This window comes from Gambusia affinis, linkage group LG11 (genome assembly GCF_019740435.1).
Source record: "Gambusia affinis linkage group LG11, SWU_Gaff_1.0, whole genome shotgun sequence".
Lineage (NCBI taxonomy): Eukaryota > Metazoa > Chordata > Actinopteri > Cyprinodontiformes > Poeciliidae > Gambusia > Gambusia affinis.
In genome coordinates this window covers 19,374,725-19,400,744 of record NC_057878.1, presented here as the reverse complement: position 1 = coordinate 19,400,744, position 26,020 = coordinate 19,374,725, and the positions used below count along the sequence as shown (strand labels likewise).

The 26,020-nt window shown below is 37.4% G+C and overlaps 2 protein-coding genes across 4 annotated transcripts; one reads left to right on the top strand and one right to left on the bottom strand.

Annotated features, from left to right (window-relative positions):
* Positions 1 to 880: 880 nt before the first annotated feature.
* Positions 881 to 7,351, bottom strand: zgc:152951 (uncharacterized protein LOC569013 homolog). 3 transcript variants are annotated; one of them, XM_044130810.1, is made up of 11 exons: positions 7,130 to 7,351; positions 5,470 to 5,709; positions 5,229 to 5,346; positions 4,254 to 4,406; positions 3,944 to 4,138; positions 2,750 to 2,823; positions 2,300 to 2,497; positions 1,877 to 2,014; positions 1,694 to 1,783; positions 1,454 to 1,597; positions 881 to 1,384 (listed from the first exon to the last, which is right to left on the bottom strand). In XM_044130810.1, exons 2-11 carry the CDS (start codon positions 5,707 to 5,709, stop codon positions 1,256 to 1,258), a joined length of 1,479 nt encoding a protein of 492 aa, XP_043986745.1. In that variant the 5' UTR covers positions 7,130 to 7,351; the 3' UTR covers positions 881 to 1,255. The 3 variants fall into 3 exon arrangements, with proteins under 3 accessions (XP_043986745.1, XP_043986746.1, XP_043986747.1); XM_044130811.1 differs by having other exon boundaries at positions 4,260 to 4,406; XM_044130812.1 differs by lacking the exons at positions 3,944 to 4,138; positions 4,254 to 4,406 and having other exon boundaries at positions 7,130 to 7,350.
* Positions 7,352 to 8,428: 1,077 nt separating this feature from the next.
* On the top strand, positions 8,429 to 12,488 carry lg11h3orf38 (linkage group 11 C3orf38 homolog). Its single transcript, XM_044130809.1, has 4 exons — positions 8,429 to 8,649; positions 8,867 to 9,042; positions 11,332 to 11,540; positions 11,615 to 12,488. The coding sequence occupies exons 1-4, from the start codon at positions 8,523 to 8,525 to the stop codon at positions 11,976 to 11,978; spliced, it is 876 nt and encodes a 291-aa protein (XP_043986744.1). The 5' UTR covers positions 8,429 to 8,522; the 3' UTR covers positions 11,979 to 12,488.
* The last annotated feature ends 13,532 nt before the right edge of the window (positions 12,489 to 26,020 follow it).

The window sequence follows — 26,020 nt, the reverse complement described above, 5'->3', positions numbered from 1 at the left end:
TAGTGAACATGTCTCAACCGTTTAGAAAGGTAGCAATCCGCATGCAAAGTGTCAGAGTGCATCCCAACTTTTTTTTACTAAAGTTTTGTCACTGTTAAAAAAAAAAAATAGTAGCTCTTTTACAATTTTCAACGGAAGACCTGGATCAAGGAGAAGGTCATCAAGGCATGTATGAGGATAAGAAGAAGAAACTTATGTTGTGTTCAACTCGCTGCTTAAGTCGGATCTCGAATCTGCGTATAATGTTACTCTAGGGCTGAGTGTGCTCTGGCTGCAAGCCGGAAAGTCAAGTGAAGAAGAGGGATTTTCTCATTGTTAAGATGCTAGCTTCCATCACCAGCACAAGCTAATAACATCCATTCCAAGCATTCACAATAAAAGGAGATTCCTGCTACTTTGACAAAGTATGGTGGCAGCCATTTTCTAGTTTGAACGTGGAGATACTTCAGAGCGCTTCTATTTGTTTTTCCAAACATTGAATTTTGAAATTCTAACTTTTGATAAATGATTGAACGAAATGTTACTTTTGGAAACAGGTACAAAAAACCACATTTTGCTGCAAATCTTTAGCCAGTCAACTGATCAAAAAAACTGACAGCAGCATATGACATAGTTTGAAAATCAAGTAGTTTAAAGCAAGTCTAAAAATATTATGGTATCCTTCATTTGATACAGTATACAATATTAGAATCAATAATGTATTTAAAAGTATTTACTTCTTTTATTCTTGAGATATCTGTAGCATTAAAATGCAGATCTGAGACATTTAAAACATAACTTCTGCAAATATAAAGACTGTTGTTGGATATGGCTTGTCAATTTGAATTAAATGAACCACATGATGAATGTGGAAAGTGTTGAACTGGGCTTATTGTAGTTGTAATATTTTACTCCTGAATTGCTAATGCAGACAGATAACACTTGTTCTATAAGTAAGTTAGTAAAAATAAAATGTGTATCGTGCTATTTAAGCTAATAATGACCCTGCTGGAGTACAAAGGGTTGAAGCCCACACATTCTAACATGCTGCATAAAATTATATGACATCTATAATCAAGGGTGAGAACTATTGGTAAAACTCTCAAGTAAGAACAGGGGTACTATGTAAATATGCATCAGATGTACAGTGCAAATGTGTCCTTACAGCTAAAATGTTAGCATCTTATTTTGGTGCAAACTTCCATCCCCGATGGATTCAAGCACACATAGCTGAGTAGACAAAATGAGAAGCTGTAAAACCACAGAGTGGGGATGCTCAGAGGGCGCTGTTGGAGCTCCAGTCATAAGGGAGGAAGCTGACTTTAGTTTTCCCAGCAGAAAGGACATCCTGAAGGCTGGTCTTCTTTGGAGAGTCACCCATATGATCCAGCACCCACTTCAGCAGCTGTAAGAGAAGGTGACCGTGAAAAAACAACAAAAACAAAAGATGTGTCTGTGAAGTATTTAAATGTACCTTTTCATCTGTGCCTCCAAAGTCAGTCTTATACCACTTAAATATCTGACTAAGACGCACTTCGTTTTTGCCAGAATCAACCATACAGGCATCATCGTTCTCCAGAAAGGCTTCAGCCGCGGTGAGGAGCTGGTTGTCTATATCCTGTGTTTGAATTAGAAATGTTTCCTTTCACTGCCAGGATCATCGCGCAGAATGAACACAGATCACTGCACACAGCAAGAGCTGACATCTACGTACCTGAGGTGTGTAGGTTTTAATAGGGGGACAGCCCTTTGCACCACAGTTCAAAGCAAAGTGAATCAGGGGCTCAGCATCTGGAAGCGCTACCTAGTGGATGACAAAAGGAATGCAATTTAGTTACACTGATGAAGCAAGAATAAGATATTAAACTGGCTTTTGATAATGAGTGAGTGTGGAGACCTGCAGTCGAGGATCCGTTTTGGAGAAGGGCTTTCGGAGCTGTGCAATTCCCTTTCTGTTCCCTCGAAGGACGCCATTTTCAATGTCTTGTAAAGTGAAGACTTCACCTCCAATAAGGTAGCTAACATAGTTGAAAAACTACAAAAAATAAACAGAAGCAAATTAATTTACACTTGCATCACATATAAGAAAATGTGATACCATGTGAAAATAGCCAAATACAGTATTTATGAATCTAAGGTAAAATGTAAAATGTAAACATTACATATAACGTAGAGAGTGGAAAACCTTCAGAGGCTGATGCTTCAAAAAAAAAAACAGTGTATTGTGTGTATTAGGAAGCCCAGCGTGAATAAATATTGCATAAAAATAAAATCTATATAGGAGTAGAGGTTTTGAGGCACATCTTCTTTGTAATCCTACTTTGTATCTCTGCCACATGTTGGTTGGGGCCCCCAGGCGCAGGTACCCATGGATGACTAAGGCATTATAGATGTTGATGAAGAAGGCCAGCTTCTCCTCGCGGCTCAGTGAGAGCAACTCCACCCTCTGGAGCTGAATGGCTAGCTCACAGTAGCGTTCAAATGCTGGGTCCACAGACATCCCTTTATAATCCACAGACTGTAGAAGCAAGAGCAACAAAGAGGACTAATGAAATGTTTTGCAAAAAAACATAAACGGACAATGTGAAGAAATTAACATATACACCAGAATGGTGAGTATTAGCATCTGTTGTGCTTTCATTGCTGTAACAGTATGGATGTTACAGCCCGTATGGATGATACAGGTCCATACACAGAACTTAGAAAACATCCAAAAGCACAGATGCAGATACATTACAACCATTAAGCCTTGGAGCACTGGGAACATTACCTTGCCATCAGCAGAGAGATGCTCCGAGAACAACTTCAGAATCAACTCTCGTAAAAGCAACGAAAGCTCAGCAGCTAGAAGGCAGAAAGAACGAGATTGTTAAAATGTACTGTATACCAGATATATAGTTAGCAAGTGTTTTGATGGAAATATCCAAAAATCAGCACTGCAAAAACTTTTTTATTTTACTTAAACTATAGCACAACAAAAAAGTTCACTGTATAAAAGCTAAACTTCATGTTTAACAAAAGCTTACAATTGGTGTCATGTGAGGTTTTGTGTGGCACAAATTAGATTATTAGAAAATAAGTCGACCTATACCATGAATATAAACTTTTCTGTGCAGAACACTATAAGACACTCATTGGTTAAACATGCAACAATCAAATACATGAATAAATACAAAGCAGCACAGAAACCAAAACAATGTATGGCACCGCCACCAGCAAAATTATGATTTATTAAAAAATTAGGATTAATACAAACATATTATTTCCACTCATTTAGGAACCAGAGCAAACCTATATCTCAAGTGAGACAGAGGTTTGAAGAGACTTCTATTTGATGTGTAAATGTGGATAATCCTCCTTCTTTTTTGTTAGACTTCAAACTACTACTTGTGTGAAACATTCTGCAGCTGATTTATGTTTCTAAATCATAAGTCTTTAGCATAAAATAACTGAATCAGTCAAAATATAAAGTGAAAAACCTGAACAGCGTATCATGCTCAATATGATACGCTGTTTATATAGTTTCAACAACTCGGGAGTTGTTACTGTCTGGTTATTGCCTGCAATGTCTCAAAAAAAAATCGAACTTTTTCGAATTTTTTTCTAAATGTATTAATTTTGTAAAACCTTCTTACAGCCTGGTATTAATTGAGTGATAGAATAGAAATTTGTTCCACAGCTCCACATATTTTGAGATGCTTCATGAAAAACATTTCACAGGTGACTAATTGACGAATATCTCCGGCAAGTCAATATTAGATGTGTCAGTAACCCCTGCTTTAACTTTCACCATCCCAAACATCTGATGCATAGCACACAAACCTAAATGAACCCAAAAGGATCACACACCGAAGCCAGCAGCAAAAGACAAGCATTAGAGAAAGTTGAGAGTTAGTAATCTGAATCTGCACCAATTGAGAAAGCAAAGTGTGTATGCCAGGATCCTGGTCTTCTCCTGACCTACCCTGTTTCGGAGTATAGGTGGCTGTCTGTCCTCCATTCAAAGGTGAATGAAGGTCATCTTCCAGCAGCCTGTATAGTGTGTCCATGGTTTCTTTTCCTTCTCCAAAACACCCATCCTCCTGTCCACTGCCTCCCACACTGACCATGAACTTCTTCTGCAGCAGTGCCTGGCCCATATTACAGGCCTCAGCCCTGTCTAGCATAGACATGTCCACGGTGAAGAGCTGACAGAGTTTGATTTAAACAAGTGTTTCGACTTGGAGTTCATCGTTTTCATGTTGCACGTCAGAAATCTCTATAGCCCAACTTACCCATACCCTTTTTTGTTTGCAGCCACTCAACCAGCTGAATGCCTGAGAAGCTGTTTTTGTATAAGGTCAGTCCCCTCCTCTGGTTGCCAATCACACCGGCATGCTTTAGGTCCTCTACCAAGTCTGCAAAGTCATCTCTCTCACCTCTGAGTTCTGTGAATAGCAACATCCCAAAGCCACTTACGAACACAAAGAAACAGAAGTCTGACGCTATGTATTACAAGGAATGAAGGCTTCTGTGCAAGCCTGTTTCCTATGAACAATCTCAGCTTAGTGTCAGATGGAAAACCCATCATCAGATTTCTATGAATTTATTGTGCTTTTGGTTTAAACAAAATCTTAGATGACAAAGCGAAATTCAAAAAAACAATTTCATAAAATGCAATATCATAGTAGTTAGGAATGTAACTAGTAGCAAACTTAAATCCCAAAGGAAGCTTCATTTATCTGAGTAACATTATGGCTATTTTGTTAAATAGCCATAATGAAAAGACTATTTACGCTGTTGGATACCAAATTCAAATATTTAAATGGCTCCCTTTCAGCAGCCAGGTGCTGCAGGCCTCATTTATGGAATCAAATATCCTGTGTCACCGCTAACAAGCACAGCCAAGTCTGGCCTCGAAAAGAATCCCTCACACAAACACTACTGCTGTTACGGAAAAATACCACCATGTTCTTCCCATCAGCTCACACTATTTCCTAACTACTGATTGATTTAGACTCGTTCTCAAACAGAGGTGACTCAGCAAAATCTGTCTCCTGAAACAGTTATCCATTTCCTTTTACAAACCTGACACAGATTTTGGTACTTAACTTATTCCTTACACTTCTGAAAAATATGAAAGCATTGTGTATCAATATTTCAACACACCAAGCATTAAGGAAAAAAAAAAAACAGAATTGCAACAGAATGCTGTTTTGGTTAAGCAATAATCCCAAAAACACTAAATAAATTGGTAGTAAATTGCTTACGTCCATCAATCTCCTCATCTGAAGCCTCAAATGGATTATTTTCTGTTAACGGTGGAGCATTTGCTGAAAGAGGCTCTTCTTTAACCAGAGTCACCAGTCTTTGAAGCTCCTCAGTAGCCTGTCATTGTAAAACACATCAAGTGAGCCAAATTGGAGTTTTGCATGTTCTTCCTTCAATAAAAAAGCAATTCTTAGGATCAAAGAATTAGATCTATAATCGTTAGATGTCTGTTCTACTTACCAGTTTTTGGAGATCGTCGTTACCCCCAACATGGACGCTATTAAAGAAGATTTGAGGTACAGTGCTGCGTCCTGTAAGCTCCTTCAGTTTCACTCTTAGCTCTGAATGAAGGCCAACATCCACTTCAAATACTGGTACTCCCAAGGACCTGAGGGTAGCTTTAGCCTGTACACAATGTGGACATCCCTGGATAGAGTATACCGTTACCCGGCCAAGAGCACTGCTCTTAAAACCCTCCATCTGCAACAGAAATATGAAGAGTTACAATTTAATCAAATCAATGCAAAGGTATTTTTAGCTTAATTCTATTTTATAGCTGAACAACACTGAATAAGACAGGACAACACAAAAGGTATTCATCTTTAAATGACTAAGGGTCTCTTTATACATGTCACATACTCTATACACCTCTGGTCTTAAATACATTACAATCTCTGGTTTAGAAAGGTGGATTTATAATCCTTAATCCTTTGTAATCTCCTTGAAACTTTGTTCTCTTCGTGCTATCTACAGTGCCTGGCAAACATGCTACAAGATATTTTTGTCAGAGTTTGTCACATTACAAGCAAAAACTTAAAAGGATTTTATTTAATTTCTTTTGCATGTGTGTGAAACAGACCACAAAACACAGCATTCTGATCTGGACGGAAATTTCAATATAGATTTTCAAGTTTTGTGAGCACATAAATTCAGCTCCCAAATCAATACTTTGTAAAACCATCTTTTCCTGCTTTGACAACAGAAAGGCTTTTGTATTATATCTGTAGTATGCAGCTTTATTTTTTTGCAAAATAACTCAACTCCCACCAGCTTCCTGTACTTGTTTAAGAAAAGAAACCAGCATAATGCTGCCACCACTTCTTTTTTTTTTTTTTTTTTTATTGTGGGTATAGAGCGTTAATATCACGGCCTGTCCGATTCAGCTCGAAAAACGTTCTCGATTGCATCACTGCGCGAAGCTGTAGAATACAGGGGCTGGTTTTTACCAGGCTAGTGCGTCAAAGATAATTTGCTCAACATGTGTACAAATGTGCAATATCCTGTGTGAAACATAGGCAAACCGGTAAATAATTTACTAACTTATTTAATGAATAACAAAACAAGACAGACTCCTATGCAAAGAACGGTTTCTTACAAATCTTTGACAAGGCTTTTACTCCCTATTTTTGGACATTTCTGTGTGGAAAACATCTCACAAAGTTATGGTTGGGTAAATTAGTTCCACGTTACTTAAACTAACAAGAGTTGAACGCAGGTTCTTTATAATAATTCGACTGTGTAAATGGGGTCCGACGTCCAGCACTGAACCACTACCTAACGTATGTTCTCGAAACGTTTTATTTTTTGGGAATGTAAGTTTTTATGCAACAACATGACTTCTAATCCTCTAATGAAAGAGCTTTGAATAAAATAAACAGGTTATCTGAAAAATATATCACAGATGAAAATATATTTTATATTCAAATAAAACGCGCCTTGAAATTAAATTCCCTAATTGTTGTTTACATTGCGGCAACGTTAGTATATTACCTGCAAAATCAGCAGATATAAAATGAAAATGTAAGTTTGCGATCCTTGTACATAAATATGTTCTTATTGCTGAGTTAAATTGTTGAATGACAAGTGTATGACTTATTAGTAAACGATAGAAGTACGTTACCTTTCTTGGTTTCCCGGCTATAGTCAATACAGAAGTATGGTATAAAATTGCACAATTAATCCGTATTAAACAACGTTAGCTAAACCATACTAAATAATAAGTATACTGTATTTGTAGCTCAAACTAAGACACTTTCTTCCTGCCCTGACGGCGCATCGCCCTTTCCGCAGGCTTTTTGCTTGCTAGTTCCCGAGCAGACGCCGCATTGGCTTCGTTGCCAAGTGAAAACAGTACGTCGGCGTGTCCGCCATATCATGAGTGGCATGTTCTCACAAATAACCAATATAACCATGGAAAAATGCTGAAAGAAGCTGTTGAAACAAACGCGTCATATTTGGAAAAACTATCTATCTATCTATCTATCTATCTATCTATCTATCTATCTATCTATCTATCTATCTATCTATCTATCTATCTATCTATCTATCTATCTATCTATCTATCTATCTATCTATCTATCTATCTATCTATCTATCTATCTATATATATATATATATATACTGCTACTACTACTACAAATAAATTATTATTATTATTATTATTAATAATAATAATAATAATAATAATAATAATAATAATAATAATAATAATAATAATAATAATAATAATAATATAATACGGTTTTCATGGAAAAATGAAATAAAAAAGATATGCACAATATCACTAAGATCTTGTAAGAGGCTTACTATCCGACACTCTACAACTGTTTTTTTTTTTTGTTTGTTTGTTTGTTTTGTTTTGTTTTGGGGTTTTTTTAATGTGACACTCACAATATGGCTACAATATGGCAACGAGTTCCAATACCGACCGGACGCTACGGTTTCGACGTTCCTCATTTCGCCTGTCTTCTGATGATACCTTCAGAGGCCCATTGTAAACTTGGATGTTGTGTACTTTTCCTTTTACGTTTGACCATGATTGTCAGTGCAATGACATGGTATAATTTACTTTTCAGTCAAAGAAATTAGTTACGACTAATACGGGGTTCCAAATTTCTTGTCATAACAACTATATATGTTAAATGTGAAAAGAACACTTAAAGATAAGATTGGAAGTGCTTAAAGTTCGACGAGCAACAAGGAACACAAATTATCATTCACGACGCATTTACTTGAACTCGGATTCCTACAACAGTCTTTTCAAAACCAACACGGTACAACACTCATGTATACACAATAGGGAATCATATGAACATGTGAAGCAAAATTCGAAATAGTAATTACACCTGTGGTATAAACATAGAATAAATTAACTAAAAAATAAACAGCACCAGCACTACCATAAAAATATTTGTTATGGGAGGAACGGTGACGCATAAGTAAATGTTTCTGTACGGACGCATTTCCAAGCAGTGCACATAAGGGCGAAAAGCCCAAAATTTGGTTTTGCGATAATGTCTGGGCTTTCAGAAACGGAGCGTGTTGGCTTCAAACAGATATTGAGCTTGATGACAGATGTCGACTTAAGGTCACTTAGTGACACGGTTACAAATAAGATGATTGTAGTGGAAAACGTGACAGGTAAGTCTTCAGTCTAAAAAGGACTACTCTTCCTCGATTATTCCTAAAGCTCTTCAAAATCTTAAAAATGATCTTAAAAATGTCATAAACTTGGATAACCATTGTATACCTTTATTTAAAACACCGGGGTATTTTTTGGCATGCGAAAACATCAGAGAAAACAAAAACATACATGTTTTGTTGCTGTTTGCTTACACATTTTTAATTTTCCTTACAGAGGCTATGGAAACAATTCTGAGTTTCTCCAAAAGTGCAGAGGAGCTTCTCAGAAGGAGAAAGGTTCACCGTGACCTCATATTTAAATACCTCGTCAAAGAAGGGGTGACAATGCCGCCAACCAGTGAGAAACACCAGCTGGTAAAGAGGACCCTGGAGCTGTGGTCGTCAGTAACGGTAGGGCAGTGTACCATGAGATGCTATTCTGTTTCCATGGCTATACAGTCGTAGTTTAATGAATGTGATTTAAAACATTACGGTATTTTTGCACCTAAAACGGTTAGGAAAAGATCTGACGCATTTAATAAATGTTTGAAATAAGTTGCAATTTGAGTTTTTAATTAATTTATGTTCAGTTTAAATAGTTCATTAAATTTAAACTAATCTACCTGTTGCTATGTGCTACTTGTCAGCTGCTTGGAACAACCCTACAACACTTTTCTCTGGCTTTCGGACCAGACAAAATAATCAAATTGGAAAGTGTTCTAATTGTTTATGTAGTTCTACTTTATTTGATTTCACCACAGACACACTTAAGCTTACAGTACTTATTTTAACAAAAGAAAAAGTGAAATTGGAAGTTAACATCAGTCCAGCAGCTTGTGCTCCACAGTTACAAACTGAAAAAAGAAAAAGGAGATGAGTTGAGTGTGATTGTATAGTGGTATGGTATTTCACACAAATTCACAATAATCTATATAACTAGCCTTTAACATATACATGTTTAGCAAAGAAAAAATGTATATCTGCAATATGTAAAAAAAACCCATCTCCCTCTGTCATCACTCACTTTAGTTTAAACTTCTATCCCTTTCTGCGGTCTTTTAATTTAACATTCAAAGACCATCACACTTTGTATCAAAAAATTTAAACATACCTAACAAGAGAAAAATTAAAATTGGTGGTTAACATCAGTCCAACAGCTTCTGCGCCTATACATTAAATAAAATACAGCAAAAAAAAAAAGAAAAACTTAACACATTTCAGAGCAATGGCAGAACAATTGATAGAATACTAACTGTTGTAAAATAAGGCACAACTAAAATGAACAACATAAATTATGACAGTGAAAAACATATACAAAAACATGACAAAACTACACATGAAACTCTGTAAATATATTACATTGGTTTAAAATACATTATGAAATAAAATACTGGTGAAGAAAACGCATAACTGATCCTAACGTACTAACGATCATAACGTACCACAGTTACAGACAGGAACCAAAGAAGGAAGTGTGAGCTGTTACTGGTTGCTATGGTAACCACCAATTGTCAAGAGTAACATAACTTAACAAAGCAATAAAAGTCAAGTCAAAATAAGTTGTTGTCTAAGCAAAATTTATTTAGAGAATGAATACATAAACCAATTTCAGCAAACTTCACATCCATAATGATGTTACATTTAAACTGATGAACAAACTAACAGAATATTGTCTGTTTTAAAACTACAGTTTACAAGTTATATGTATGCATATATATATATATATATGTCCTCTTCACAAAAGTGAGATTAAATGGAGTGTGTCTAGGAAATTATCATAGCCACTTTGACTGCAACATTAAGTTTTTATCTAGACATTCCACTCTAGCACTGGTTGTGTATTCTTGGTTGTTGTCTTACCATGACACATCTATTTGACCAATGCACTTTCCCTGTTGCTGTTTCCCTTCCATAAGCTGTGGCAAACTTGAAACACATATTGAACGTCTTGCTTTTACTAATGACTTTCTTCTTGCTATTCATCAATAAAGGCCAGGTTTGTGGTTTGCAGAACTGAGATTTATGTCTACAGATTCTCCCACCTGAGCTGTGGATCTTAGCAGCTCCTCCAGACGTAATCTGGGTCTTTTGGTTCCTTCACTGATTCATGTTCTCCTTTCCTGGTCTGTCATTATAGTTGGATGTTCATGTTATGTTTGCATGTCTGCCATATTCTTTATATTTTTGAACAGTGTGTTGAAGAGTGCTCCAAAAGATGCTCTCTAGCAAACCTTTAAGGATTTAAATTACTTTTAGCTGGACCCTATGTACTAAAAAAATCTAACTGAAGTACACTAAAGTATTTTGTAGTAACATATCAGTGTGGAAAAGTTCAAGGGGTGTGAAAACTTACTTCCTACACTGTAACATTTCTGCCGAAATGACAACTGTGATGAGAAAAAAAGTGTCTGAAGTGTGTACACTTGTATTTTAAACATTGATCTCTTGCTACGTGCCATACCAATTGTGACTTGTGAAATAATATAATACTAATATTTTTTATTGTATGTTAATTAAAATTTTATAATTAGACACTTTGATTCCTGTTTTGTCTCTAAAGAAATCCCTATAGTCACAAATTTAATCGTTTTGTTTTTTTTATTTTATCTTGAATGTCTCTTTTACAGAAAGAGTTGACAGTTGAAATATGTATTGCAGCATAAAGTGCGGTGTATGACTAAAATCTGTTACTATTTAAAGGTGGATGAAGCCAAGCAGCAACAGCCCACAGCATCTGATTCCAATGACATAAACACCAAGGTTGGCTTTGATCCACTGATTCTGGGACAGCAGTTCTGCCAGTGGTTCTTTCAGCTCTTGAACAGTCAGAATCCTTCACTGGGCCAACAGCCTCAAGACTGGGGGCCACAGCATTTCTGGCCAGATGTGAAACTACGGCTTCTTTCCAGGTAGGAATATTAAACCAATGGGGAGGAAAAAAGATATCCATTTTAAAGGAAATTGATTATTGTGTGTTTTTCAGAGCTACGACTGAGCAGATGGAGGAGTTCCAAGGGGCTGAACTGGTCAGCCTTCGTCTCTTGGCCCTGACCAGTAGAGAGCACCTCATCTTCAGTCCCAACATGGATCCTCAAGGCCTCAGGGCAGTGGCCTCCCCCCATGGCTTGGTTCTGGTGGGTGTGGCTGGGACCATCCACAGAGACCAGTCCTGTCTTGGCATCTTCGAGCAGATATTCGGCCTCATCCGCTCACCCCTGAATGAAAACAGCTGGAAGATAAAGTTTGTCAACCTAAAGATCAGAGGACAGGATGCCATTGGAGGGACAGAGATAGCAGCTCCTGCTTTAAACTACAACTCCAGTGAACTCCAGCTTCTTTGCAGCTGATGATAGTCAACATAACACTGGATATCTTTTATACTATTTTACCCAGGGATGTTTTACTTGAGTTGGTGTGCATACTTTAATACACACTTAGCTGAGTTTCCTGAACAGATCCTGATACTGATACTGAATTCAAATACTGAATTGGGGTTGGTGGAGAGGAACATTTTGCTTAGTTAATGCAAATCGAGGCATGACAGATTTTTACATTTCCTTTAGAGTATTTCTTTGCTTTTACAAATGCAGCAATTTTGTTGCTCTCCCACTAGAAGCTTTTACTAAGTAAATGTTATGTTGCTGCAAAGTTGTTAACTGACAGTTTGTGCTGTCAGATAATCTGAAGATGCACTCTTGACTATACCTTTGTAAATATGTAATATATAAGAGAGAGTTGACTTGTGTACATTTATACTGTAACGTGCTACAAATTTTATTATTATTTTTGTCTCATGACATTGCAATCCCAGGCAAACTGATTATAATGTAATAAAACTTTTTGTTGCTTTCTTTTGATGAGTAAGGGTTATTCCATGATTATTGATCTTCTGTTGGGGATACATATAAACAGAAATAAATTAAGTGGACTAAGGCAAAGGACTGTAGTAGGTGTGCCAGATATGTAGGCAAGTTTTAAAATATGTTCAACAAATATTTCTCTGAAAAGCATCTTTGAGGAATCATATTCTTTACCGACCTGTTATTCTAAGAGTTTATATTTGGTTGCTATAATAGGTAGAAGTTGTATTGTTGAGGTACATTTTAGAGCAACCATTTGCAGTAGATGGCCAATAAAATTCAGAACAGAAACCTGTCAGATACTTCAAAAGAGTGAGGACTGGATCAGAGTTTCTCCTTCAACCTGAAAAAGATATCTAAACATATTCATGTGTCAGACTAGCCTAGATTTAAATGCAGCTGACTTTTTTTTTTTCCTAAGGTATGAAAATTGTTGTTTTACATATGGTCTCTGGTCAAGCCTATTGGGCTTGAGACATTTTGTAAAAAAATAACTGTGAATTATTTTGTGCAAAGCTGATAGAAACAAAATAGGGGGTAAACTCAGCCAAAGGTGAGTTTACAAACATAACTCAGCAGGCTAAATACAACTGCAAAACATTGTTTTTAAATCCATGTAAAATATTTATCTAATTCACAACAATGTGATACGTTACAAACTGTCGCAGTAAAATATGCTAATATCTAAAATGTTTGCGGTTGTTTTGTTATGGAAAAAATGTTTAACAGTTCAAAGTTTTTCAATAAAGTTGTAATAGACTACATAAAGAAGGGGAACTTTTAAACTGAAAGACATAACACATTGTTTTGCTAAGTTTGACAGTGTTTGTCTTTAACATCGCCATAGATCCTCATGATGCTTCAGGTTACATGTTTTACTAATTTTTCAATGAATACAGCAGAGCTCTGAATTCTAGTAAACAATTTGTTTTGTGGTTTTCTGAAGGTATGTGAGCTACAGTATTAAGACCAAGATTAATCTGTTTGGAATTTTGTTTTCAATCAATTAATGTTTTCTGCTGTTTCCCTTACAGGAGCAGTCTTTGATGCTATAATATAACACTTTTGTGGTAAAAGTAAGGCAACTTTATTAACCACAACAATAGATTACTGTGCTTGGGAAGAGAAGCTATTATGTACCAGATAACACATGTAACATAAATGAAAGAAGCCAAATTATCAGCAGCTTAAATGAGTAATGAGGAAATATCAAGTAATAACACAAGATGTTGAAACATAAGAGAGAAATGTGAGGGTTAAAATGATGACCCATTTACACCAGGTATCATATTTTGTTCTTGGTAGAGAGCCTGCTAATAACTCAGATCCCAATATGTAAAATTGTTGGGCTGAGTTAGCTCAGTTGTCAACACACATGGTGCAATAGACATCACACTTGAATCTGTTGTAAATGGGTCATACATGTAGGAGGAGGCAGGGGATGCTCCAGCTCATCATCATTAACAGACTTTTTAGTGGAACAACGGCTGAGTAATCACCATTTGAGGAATTGAAGTCAAATAATTAATCTTGGAATTAAAAAAATATTCCAATCACTCTTTTTTTCTGTGTTACATGTTAGTCACACCATATAACATTTACAGAGTCTTCTAAAACTTCATAACCTTAGAGTCTTTTTACATTTTTTTCTATATTGCAAACCTCAAAGTTATATGATGTAGAGAGGGATTGTGTGTCATAAACCAACACAAAGCAGTGCGTAATTGTGAAAGTGAGGCGGAAATGACACATTATTTTTCCCCCAAATAAAACTGAAGGACTTGGCCTACATTAGCATTCATCCCTCTGAGTCAGTGCCATCTCAAAACCACCAGTTGCTTTTTTCAAGCAGTAGATTTTGGGAGGGGTAATTTTCTACCAGATTTGGACATTTAGATATGTGAAGTTTTCCCAGCATAGATCTGGGTTGGATGGAAAGCATTTGTGAACGTCTGTTTTTTTTGTCCTCTATTTGGCTCCCTCTGTTCTTCCATCAACTCTGACCAGCTTCTCTTTTTCTTTTAAAGAAAATCTCTCCCATTGAATAATGTTGCAACATCCATGGTCAACTAATTGAATAACAGATGCAGCCTATTTACTAATTAAGCGAATTCAGAATATTGCTAGGAAGGCAGTTAGCTACGTATACTAATGAAGCAACACATACAAACAATCATCTTTGTTTCACAAGCTTTTTCATAACTCTTTATTGATGCAGCAGCACTGAACTTTTATTGATTCTCTTGAGTCACCCCAGGGAGGGCATGCAGGGTCTGTGGAGAGTACAGTATGCCAGCATGCCTCTGTGGCTTTTGTGGGAACTGTTACATGTGGGAAATTATTCTTGGCAGCCTCATTTAAAAGGCTCTGGAATAGTTAATTTCTGTGACTCTGTGGGTCGGAGCCACACGCCTCCTTGTGCTTTACAGCACCATAGTTGTGGTGAGAGGAAACCGCTGCCGCCATTGATCTCAGCCTGTTCACCTCTCTGAAAGAATAACATGCTGCTTGCATTCTGTCTTCATGGCACTTGGCTTCTCTTAGTTTTAATAAGCGGTTTGGAGCATGGGCACAGCACTGACGCACAGATTCGAAAAAATACCACGGCAGTGGCGTCTGGTCATGGTTTTGTCTACAGATTATTATTTTTTTTCTTCTTTCCCCTAATAGGGAAGTGTGTTTCTCATTAAGAAACGTGCCTAAAACTTACACTCATTTCTTTTTAAAATAGGCTGAGAGTGTTGAATCATGGAAAGATGATGGTTATTTTTAAAAACCATATTTTATCTGATTTTCACTTTGATTGTAGTCTGATTTGATGTAAAAAACATCCCCATTAGTGAGAGTATGTTATCAAACACTTTATGCTGACAGTCTGATACCTTTATATATTTGCTATTTAATATTTTAACATGGCTGACATGTCTGTTAATACAAGAAAAATAAAAAAAAATTTTGTATGAATAATGTCTCTACTATTAGTTTCTACCTCCAAGTACACAGAAAATCAATTTGTGGGTATGAAACCACGCAACATAATCATTGTAAAAAGTGAAAACATCCTAGGTGGAGGATAGTTACCAATAAACAAAGTAGAATGATGAGATGAGAACATCAAGTCATATTATGTCAGTTTGAATATTATGTGGAATTCAAAAGGTTATGCTTTGTCAGTACAAAGTGCGTTACTTTTGATATCTAGAAGCAATTTAGTTTTTTCAGCATACTTAATACAGTAAATAAGGCCTTAAAATGTTAAGCATTGTATTTAAAAACTGTTGTTAAAAGGCATGCTTAAACTATGATTCATTAGGTATACAGGTATATATTGTGGTTCAGTTTATCAGTTTTGTTTTTTGTTGATTTTTTCATTTCTATGTTGACAAAAACTGAAACCGTAAAATTTCTAACTTAATTTAGATTTGGATTAACTGGAATGATTCATTAATTAAGATTTTACATTGGAGACTTCTGTAAAGAACTGTTTACCAGTTTTATTCATGTAAATATATTTGCAGTACAACTGTTCAATAGATATTTTGTCTAATGTGCAAAAAAAATCAGTTTCTAAAATACAGAGCTTTCATTTATTGTACAATGAATTGTTTCATCAGTGTATAGACATTTACTGTTTAATGTTAAAAATTTGACATGTAAAGGTATAAACAGAGATTTGTTTAGTGCGAACAGTGAGTCAGCTTGATGTGACCCTTTGACAACATGACGCCACAAGAGGGCAGACAAACTGCACCATAGACAACCTCTTTGATCCCTATCCATAAAAAAGAGACAGAAAATAAAGAAAAAACCTTTTAACACTATTGAGGAAACCCATCAATTTATAAGAGGGATCTCAGTGAGCTGATGTTAGCAGGCAATCTTTATCTGGCCAAGTCTGTGAGGAAAACTGTAAATATTTCATGCTTGAATTGTCCTCCATTAAAGTAATGGGGCTTCTTAAAGATGGACATGTTAAACTGTTGGCTTCCGTAAGCACAAGAGTGCGCATTTCACAAGTTACCAAAGTGTCAGTAATTTATCTGCGTTGCTGAGGGTGTGAGAGGCAGCTTTAGCACAACGTTCTCCAGACGCTGCATTACCCAGACAACAAAGAGCGGGATTTATGGGTGGGAAGCAAGTCAGTCAGTATGGCTTGTGATATTTTTCCTGCCGAAAGAAAAGACAAATAAAAAAAGAAGAAAGAAACGTGTTATAGGACAATTCAATCAAAGTTTGACAGAGTTGTTTCGTCATTTTGTTCGGCTTGCCCTCCAACCCAGCAGTGTTTCATAAACATGTACGCAGCACTGACGAGGAAACGAGGTCAACTGTGTTTGGTGTTAAAGCTCTCTAACCTCTCGCTGCTTTTTTTCCTCTTTTCTTCAAAATGTAGCTGACTAACATCTGTGTCACGTCTTAAGGTTTTTGTTTGAACCTAATCACGGCTGTGCTTCAATGCAAATCAGTCATCCCTCATATCAACATTTTATTAGAAATAATCTTTTGGCTGCAGCTAAAAGACATGAGACCTTCCTCTTTATCAAGTGTTTCCTGAAGACATGACAGAACGTTGTTTGTTTGACAGTTTCAACTTCTTGTCACTTGGTTCATGCGTGCCTGAGCATATATTATGCACGTGTATCACAGATTTACCCTACAGCATCTGTTTTCCTTGCAGCTCCCTTTGTCTAAGCTGACATCATCGCTCCGGTTTAACGCAAATTGTTCTGGACCGGTGAGGCATCCACCGCAGCTGAAATCAGCCTCTCTCTGTGCCTGCCGGTGTATTCCTTACACATGCATCATTATCTCACGTAAACACTGGAAACGCGAGACTGCCGGGGAAGCGGACGCCACTCAAAGCAACAAAGACGGGCCTGATTGAAAAGATCCTGGACGGTGACAGTCTCGTTTAGTGTCAATTTAAGAAAACAACAAGCAGAGCCCTCCTTTTTGGGAAGACCAACTGGATAGAAGGTTTTTATTTATAGGGACTTCATGCATTCAGGAATGGTTTTGATGGAAAACATGGATGCAACAATATGGGGTTACAAAAATTTCTCTCACATTGAGATGTACTTGAGAAGAGCCTGCACACAGCTCCCTCCCCCTCTTCTCTCTTCATCTCTTTATTTACCCCCTCTATCTCTCTCTTTCACACATAGTGGCTCCACTGTGAAGCTTTGCAATGAGTCCCTTTCGTATGCAACGCAGGGGCCCCTGTGAGTTCCGTCCCTTGGCTCTTAAACTAAACAGTGAAGATGGTGTTATCTGAGAGCTGCCAGGAGGTTGTCAGCTTGCATTGGGCTGGGCCGACCAAGTGGCCGGAATGGTGGATGCATGTCCGTGCCAGGCCCCCACTGCCTTTCCTTCCGTGGACATCTGCTGTGTGTAGAAAAAAAAAAAACGGTGGGATTTGTCTGTGGTTGCATCTTAATCCTCCATCTCTTCAGCTCCAGCCATGCCTGGCTGACCGAACCACCAGCTCTGCTCACATTGCTTGTATTAATTGCCCTTGCATGGTTCGCTGTTTGCTTCTGATTATAGTCATTAATTTCAATTCCCCTGGAAGCCACTGCCACCGGAGCTGCCTTAAGGCAAGCACACATACACACGCTTTCACATGTGCATGTATATATATTAAGAAGAGCAAGCGAAGGGTTAACTCTGACATGCAAAACAGAGCAACAAGGAGGAGCCTGAAATTGGCAGGTCAGAAAAGAGGTTTGAAAACAGATGTAACCCCTTTTCCTGACTTACAGCTGTGTGATGCTACATGCATATCTTGAGAGTAGGGTTGACTGAGTAGAAAAGGTGGCTTCTTTCTTTCTCCTTTTGGTACATTTACATTTAACATTACAAAATGCGATATTCTAATTATCTCAGATGTACTTATATGCATATTCCTTACAAGCTGCCATGTTTTCTTACGGTATAACTAGAAAGGTCTGTTTGTTTTTATTTAATTTTATATCATGTTAACACCTCTTTCATGTGAAGAGGCTCACAATTTAAATTTGAATGTGGTGTTCAGTTGTATTTAGCCCCATTTAGTCAAGAACCCCTAAATAAGATGTATTAACTTCAGGAATCACCTGATTAGTAAACTGTGCCAACCTGTGTAAAATATGTAAATGGAGTAAATCCAGCTGTTCTGTCAAGGCCTCAGGGCTTATTCGATAATAAAACTGATTAAACCACTTTCTAAAAACCAAAGAATAAAGTTCTTGAGAAGGTTAAAGCAGGGTTAGGTTGTAATACCATAGTCCAGGCTTTGAAGATCTTGCAGGCCAGTGTTCAATTCATCATCCAAAATGGAAATAGTAAAACAAAACAAACTAATTTAGACATGGCCATCCACCTTAACTTACAGACCCATCATAGGAAGCATCAATTAAAGATTCAGCTTGGAGCTCCTTGGTAGCTTTGGAGGATTTGCCAAGTTTGACTGCCCAGGAGGGGGAATCCTTTAGTAGGTTAACTTGTATCTTGATGGAAAAGTGGCAAGAAAGTCATTGTTGAAAGAAATAAGAAGTTCATTTTAAAGTTTGCATCGAGTCATGCAGGGGAGAAAGCAATCATTGGACAAGGTGCACTGGTAAGCTGAGAAAACTGTCAACAACTGCCAAATGGCAAAACCCCATACCAAGAATAAAAAACATCACATGCAGAACACATCTTCCCCACAGTGGAATATGGTAGTGGCAGTGTCATGTTGTGTGGATACTTTTCAGCAGAGAAAGGGACATGGAGATTCCTTGTACCTCCATGTACATTCTGACATGGAGAAACAAAAGAACTAACACTGCTGGTGTGGCGGTTCGCCTGTTACCACGGCAACTCAAAACAGTCCTCTCAATCTCTAGCTCTAAATATACATGTGAACTGGTAACAAAAATTGGGATAACACAGCTTGAGCTATTTTGCTAATTTAAAAAAAAAGTCTACATTTGCAGGGCTGATAGAGTATTATGTTCTACTTTATGAGCAGTTTGTATTTGTTACCCATAGTGAATGAACACTGTAAAATTTTGAAAGTGTCCGAAATAAAATTGGCACTTGTAACTCACATACTTTGAAGATGCATGCTGAATTCAGTTTTCCCCACAAAGATGGAACACATTGTAAACATTTGCATTTTCTTAATTTATGTATAATTGTGTAGTATCATCTTAACATCTTAGGAAGACTTCAAAATGTTTGCAGTTTTTTTTCATTCCACACTCATTCCAAAGTGTGAAATGACTGTGCAAAGTCATTCCACACTATGTGATGCCTCTGCACAGATAAATTTACCTTTATCAGTTCATGTCAGAGGACAGAAATAACAGTCATTCTCTTCTGCTGCTCATCATTAATCAGCTTTCCCATTCCAACAGGTGCGCCACATCTGGTAAATTCTCAACATCTGGATCAGAATGGTGGCCTGACCTCTGAAGGTTCATATATCGGGACAATATTGCTAGGACAGAAAAATAAATCTCACCTCATTTGAGTTCATAAACCAGCACTGAGTTTCTAAAGGTGTGGCATAATTTGACCTATAAACATGAGTCGACTTATTTCTCTAAAATATATAAATCAGAGACTTTAGATAGTCAGAACAGCAATATGGTTTTGCCCCCAGCTTGCACATGGCACACAAAAGAATGTAGAATAATTCAATAACTAAACGGGTTGTATTGAATACTTAAAAAACTGAGGAATGCTCCATAAACATATGAGCACAGAGCTCTCCAGAGTTGTGAAATTTTTGCAAATGTCACCATATATCCATATTTTCACAGGTGCAGCCAATCGAGGTAATTAGGACATGAAGCTCATACACAATTTACCAAAAACTAATAATGTTACTGCGTTCCATAATATGTTGCTGCATCCAGGTGCATGTTTCAGTCTGACAGCACATTTAATCTACAGCACTGTTTTCAGCTTCCTTTTTGTTATTTTTTTCAAAATAATATACCAAATGGCTACTTCTTGGAAGCCACTAAGTAGATCTATAGAGAGTTGTAAAACTTTACCATAATTTCAAGCTATGCAGTCCTTTGCTGTCTGTCACCTTTTCACCTCAGAGTTTAGGGTTCTCTGGGAAAGTGGGGCTTCTGGATTGAGTTGTCAAACAGCTGTACCATAAAGGGCCTCATGGGGGCATCACAGTGAGGGTCATTGCCCTGGACTGTGATGTGGCAGCCAGGCATACATAAAAGCCTCTGAAGCCTGACAACTTCCTTGCTGAGCCCACGTGACCCAATTAGGAAAGCGGTTCTGAGTTGGAGAAAATGAAAACATTCCGGTCTCAATTTCCCAGGACGGTAGTAATTGTTTATTAAGCACAAGTTAATTTTTTTCACACTCTTCCTGAGATTTTGTGGACTGATTTAAGTGGTTCACCAAGGAGTTGCCCAACAATGTAATATCACATTAGTGGGTTACACATACTATACATATTTATATTTTAATACGCTGCTCGCTGTTTTCCTTTTTCAAGTTTTGTCCATTTGCAAATACAGTCTTCAATATTTTTGGGGGATTTTATGCAAAAAGACCAACAAATTGTATAATTGTCGAGTAAGAAAGGTGATAAGTGAAAATCAGAAAATGTAGCATGTATTTGTACATGCTACATGTTGACACTCCACAAATTCATTCACAGGACTGTTTCTTTTTTGTCCTGTGAGTGATACATTGAATTGTTATGGTTATAGTCAAAACAAACTTGAAAAGGTTCAGGTGTTATAAATAAGTTTGCAAGCCACCATATTTACCTGCTGTGATCTTTTCCAAAGGACACTCTGATTATTCTTGAGCTCTGTGGGTGCTTAAAGTCTTCATTACCCAGTGGGCAGGATAGCCTGCAGGTCTCAAGATGCAGAAGAGTGAAGAAAAAAAGTAGAAAAAAAATCAGTGCTTTAGAAGGTCATATTGATTGATAATCAAGTATCCTGTGGATTGTGCTGTGACTTACTCAATCCCCAAAGCATGTTTGTTGTGGGATACCAGACAGTTGCCTGAAGGCCCTGAACAATGCAGGCAGGCGGAGAAAGACAGTGAAATCAATGGCTGTCTCACAAAAAGGCTCTTGTAGGTTCTTCCCAATCATCTAAAGTGGCTCTCTTGGCACCTCTATTTGCGCTTACCTCCACTGGAAAAAAAAAGAAAGCTTGATTCATTACGAGCCCTTCAGCTCCATGGAGTGTTCTTTCATATGCTCCTCTGCACTAAAGTAACAAGCAGTGACTGAAGAAGATTAAATTCTCCCAAAAATGTAAGCATTTGTGCATTAAGATAGCAACTCGCAGACAAGTGAGAAGTAGCAGAAATTCCATCCCGTGAGAGATAAGGATGATGGGGAGAAATGCATGAGAGCATGGCTACATATGCCTGTTGAGACCAGGCCCCTGGTGTTTTCTCATTCCCCAGTGGGCTTCTGACAGAGCCAGATAGGGATCCTCAATACTGACAGCCAAATGTCCTCATCCATCCTCATCCAAGAGGCCTGCAGGCGTCATCAAGACTGTCGAAATTTCCCCCGACGAAACCCCACAGAAGAAATTTCTTGCCCCTAGCTTCACAAAGTGATGGAGCTGGGAGTTTCCCCGCAGAGCCACTGTCAATATGTCATCATCGTCATAGCTGCCAGTTGGCAGCCTGTATAACCCGCTGCAGATGTGTCAGCAAAACAGTCTCCATTTTGTTATTATTTCTTTCCACTAAATATCCATTGCAGAGCACTGTCTTTTCTGTATTTCACTGTAGGTCATCACTCAAGCTCCTCGCGATGTGCTCCCGATCTTGTGGTGGAGAGCTATTTGTGATGATGAACAGACACGTGGGGGGGCGTTTATTTAGTTTAAGAGGGGAACTCTTTGCCGGGTGAAGCTATATACAAGCACGCATAAGCAATTCTCGTCCAATCTGGCTGTGTTGACAAAACTGTTACAGTGGCTTTGGAGAATAAACTGACCATTTCATAGGATTATACACTTTCAATACAAATGTGTCCTATATGAATTATTTAGTTTTATCTGTGTAAGTGGAGCTAGAAAGGGAAAATGTGATTCTTTGACTATAAAGAAATGTTTTATAAGTCTCCTCTTTGCCAAAGGAAAAAAAAATGGCCCCGTAAAATTCTTCAAGAGAAGCTGACATTAAAGAGCAAGTACAGATACATACAGTATAAACAGTGTTTTAAGAAGAACAGGTTCTTTTTAAATAGTGCAAACCAAGCATCAACATTCATGCAAAATTGTCAATTTCTGATCAATTTACGCCTGAAACTTGTGTTAAAAACCAACATATTGTTAGAACATCATTACCACTTGGAAAGTATTACTTGCAAAAGTCTACATCCTTTTAGATTCCCCTCTGCTCCAAGCCCACACGCCACAATTTTTGATGTTAATATCATATTTTATTGTATTGTATGTTAGACTAACATAAAGTAGTGTGTTATTAAGAAATGGAAGCATAATTTTATCTATTTCTGAATCCAAAACTTTATGCATTTTTGCAGATTACAAATACACATTATAATGTGTATTTGTAATTTACTCTGCTGGGTCTAAATAAAAATCTTGAGCTACCAATTACCTACCATAGTCAATTTTATAGTAAATTGACCATTATAATCTACATTAATCTTAAAGAAGATGCAGCTGTTCTGGGAAGACCTCCAAGTTTTGTCAGAGAACATCAGTGAGGTAAACTCTTTCTGAAGACCAAGGGACACAACAGAAAGACCGTACTTAAAACTGTCAAAAGTATGAACCAAATCAGAAAGAGCATACAACGTCCCAAGGTTTTAACATTTATGGAACTGTGTTGAAATTATGAACCAAAACATGACATTGTACCAACACTAACAAGCTGGGCAGGGAGAACATAATAGTGAAGCAATCAATAGTCCATGATTTGTTTGAAGGAGCAGGACAGATCCACAGCTTTGATGGGGTAATCTTTTGACAGGACAGGTTTTGGTTTTGCACTTTATAAATTTGGGGATTGTTGAGAGAACGCCACAAGAAAAGGCCATGTAGGGAAAACAGCAAATATGAGAAACTGGATAAAATCAAACATTTGGTCTTCCAAAAACAAAAACTGTTCATCACCCTGAAAACACCACACCTTGTGTGAAGTATGGCAGTGGCTGTATTATGCTAGCACAAGAGGAACCTGGTCGGAATCCTTCCATCCATAAAAATTGTAAGAGCCGTATGATTGAAATAAGCAATTACTGATGTGGCAGGAGCACATGGCTTTGACTCTTGGTGGGTGTGTCGAGGTGGGCGTGACTGTCACGGTATGAATGGGAGCCATACTGGAGCTCCGGATTTGTATGTATCAGGAAACAGGTGTGCCGGTGGTGGTTGTAATTTCTGTTGATTGTGCTGTAATGTCGCTTATTGTTGGCACCATTGTATAGTTTAGTCTGGTCAGTATGTGTCAGTACTTGTAAAGTCTGAAGTATGGCAGTCAAGTGGAATAAATTGATGATTGCAACAACTAATAAGAAGCGACCTGGAGTGTATTGAAGCATACATAGGACAGTTAGGAATTCACCATGTTAACCCAGTGCGGCCCTCTGCAACACCGTTAGTTTGCCGCACATTTAAAAATAATAAACCATGCATCAGCTTCCTTCTACTTCACAATTACAGACTACTTTGTGTTGACCTGTCACATAAAATGCACAAAACTTTAAGATTTTTGAGTGACAAAATTCAAAACGGTGCATACTTTACTCTCTTATGCAAAGACAAATAATAGAAGTGAAAAAAATGTGCAATGTTGATTTTCCAGTCCTTTGCAATTATTATGGGGAATTATTTCTGTATGTAAATAGCGTGGAGAACAAGCTTTGTAATGCCTGTATCCTCTCTGATGTATGCTGTAGGTGTGCACAACTAAAAAAACAGGATAACTGAAATTTCATTTCAGTAGCAGTAAACAGGCAGACACAAATCAAAGATGCAATAAGAATTCTTCCCTGGAGATGCAAAAAAATAAAAGTGTCCTTTGGCTTCAGGACACAGAAGAAGCTTTAACTGCAGGTTGAACATGTGCAGCTGTGTTTGACATTTTGACTTTTGGTCCCATACAGTATCATATTACCGGTGGAAGAGTCCTTAAACTTAATGTGGCACTATAACACTGAGTTGACTTAGTTGGAGGCTGCTGCTTGTGGGGTGACATGTGACCTCTGACAGAGGAATGTTTTCTAAGGCTCCCTCATCCATCTTCATTTACTCCTGGTGGTTATTGTGCTATACAACATTAATTCAAACAGCTCAAAATGTTTGGATAGCTCGCTCCAGTCAAACTAAACACAACCTAGTTGTCTGAAATGACATCCATCAATCATACTTTGTTTTGATAAGGGATCATGTTAACTTACGTTATCACTTATTATGATTGAACTTTCAGAAACCACATTTTTCGCCTGCATTGGAAGGAGGGGAGAGAAGTTTACTTCTGTATGAGGAGACACTCGGGCCATTGAGTTTTATATGGGAACTCCAATTAGGTAATTATATATTAAGAAAAACAACATATAATAGCTTGAATTTTTCATATTTTCATTTACTTGTGTTAACTCACTGGGAAGTATTGTAGTATGTCTATGTGAAAATAGGTTGTCCATAATCCAGAATATAATTTAGTATGATTTTATGAGCTAAATCCACAAAAAGAGGAGCTGATTCATTACATAAAAATGATACACAGCTTTCTAAATTTATTATAAATTAAAATGTGAATAGTGTGTCATTCATTCTATATACTGTTTGTTACTACAATCTAATTGTTATGTTTGAACAACATAACATGTTTTTGAAATATCCATTCATCTATCCATCTATTCATTCTCTATATGAGTGGTTTCAGACTCCAATCCTCAAAGCATGGTGTCCTGCAACTCATTCCAGAGAGATGTCTCTCTGCTTTAACACAACTTGCTCCAGTATTAGCACATTCGCGAAGCTCTGTAGAGGCTAGTGACGCAGTTTTACCATTCAATTCTTGTGTGTCACATCAGAGATAGATCCAACAGTTGCTGGATCTTGGGTCTTGGAGACCAGTTCTGTACTCCCATTCGTCTCTTCAAGGTTATCAAAGACATAGGAAGTTTTGCACAATATTTTTTTTACATATGTTTAGCTAATATCTGGTGCTTGAAAGGGTATTTAATGTAACTGTTCTACACATGGAGGCACAAGGAAGGATAGAATCAAACTATGCTAAAATACTTAGCAAGATTGGCCAAACACACAACATTTGCAACATATATTGCAAATTAAAGGTCCCTGAAGGTGGTGTCCTTGCCTGACTCGTCAATCAGGTCTAGGATATGACATCTATTCCTTGGCATGTTTTATTAATCTTTCTGCTTCATCCAAAAATAGGCCAGTCACACAGAGCCCAGACTATCCACATGTCCTCCTACAGATAATATTATTTTTAGACTCTTTTTTCCCCCTTCAGTTAAATGTATAGGTTACCTTTTACTCAATTTAGAGCATAGAGGTCAC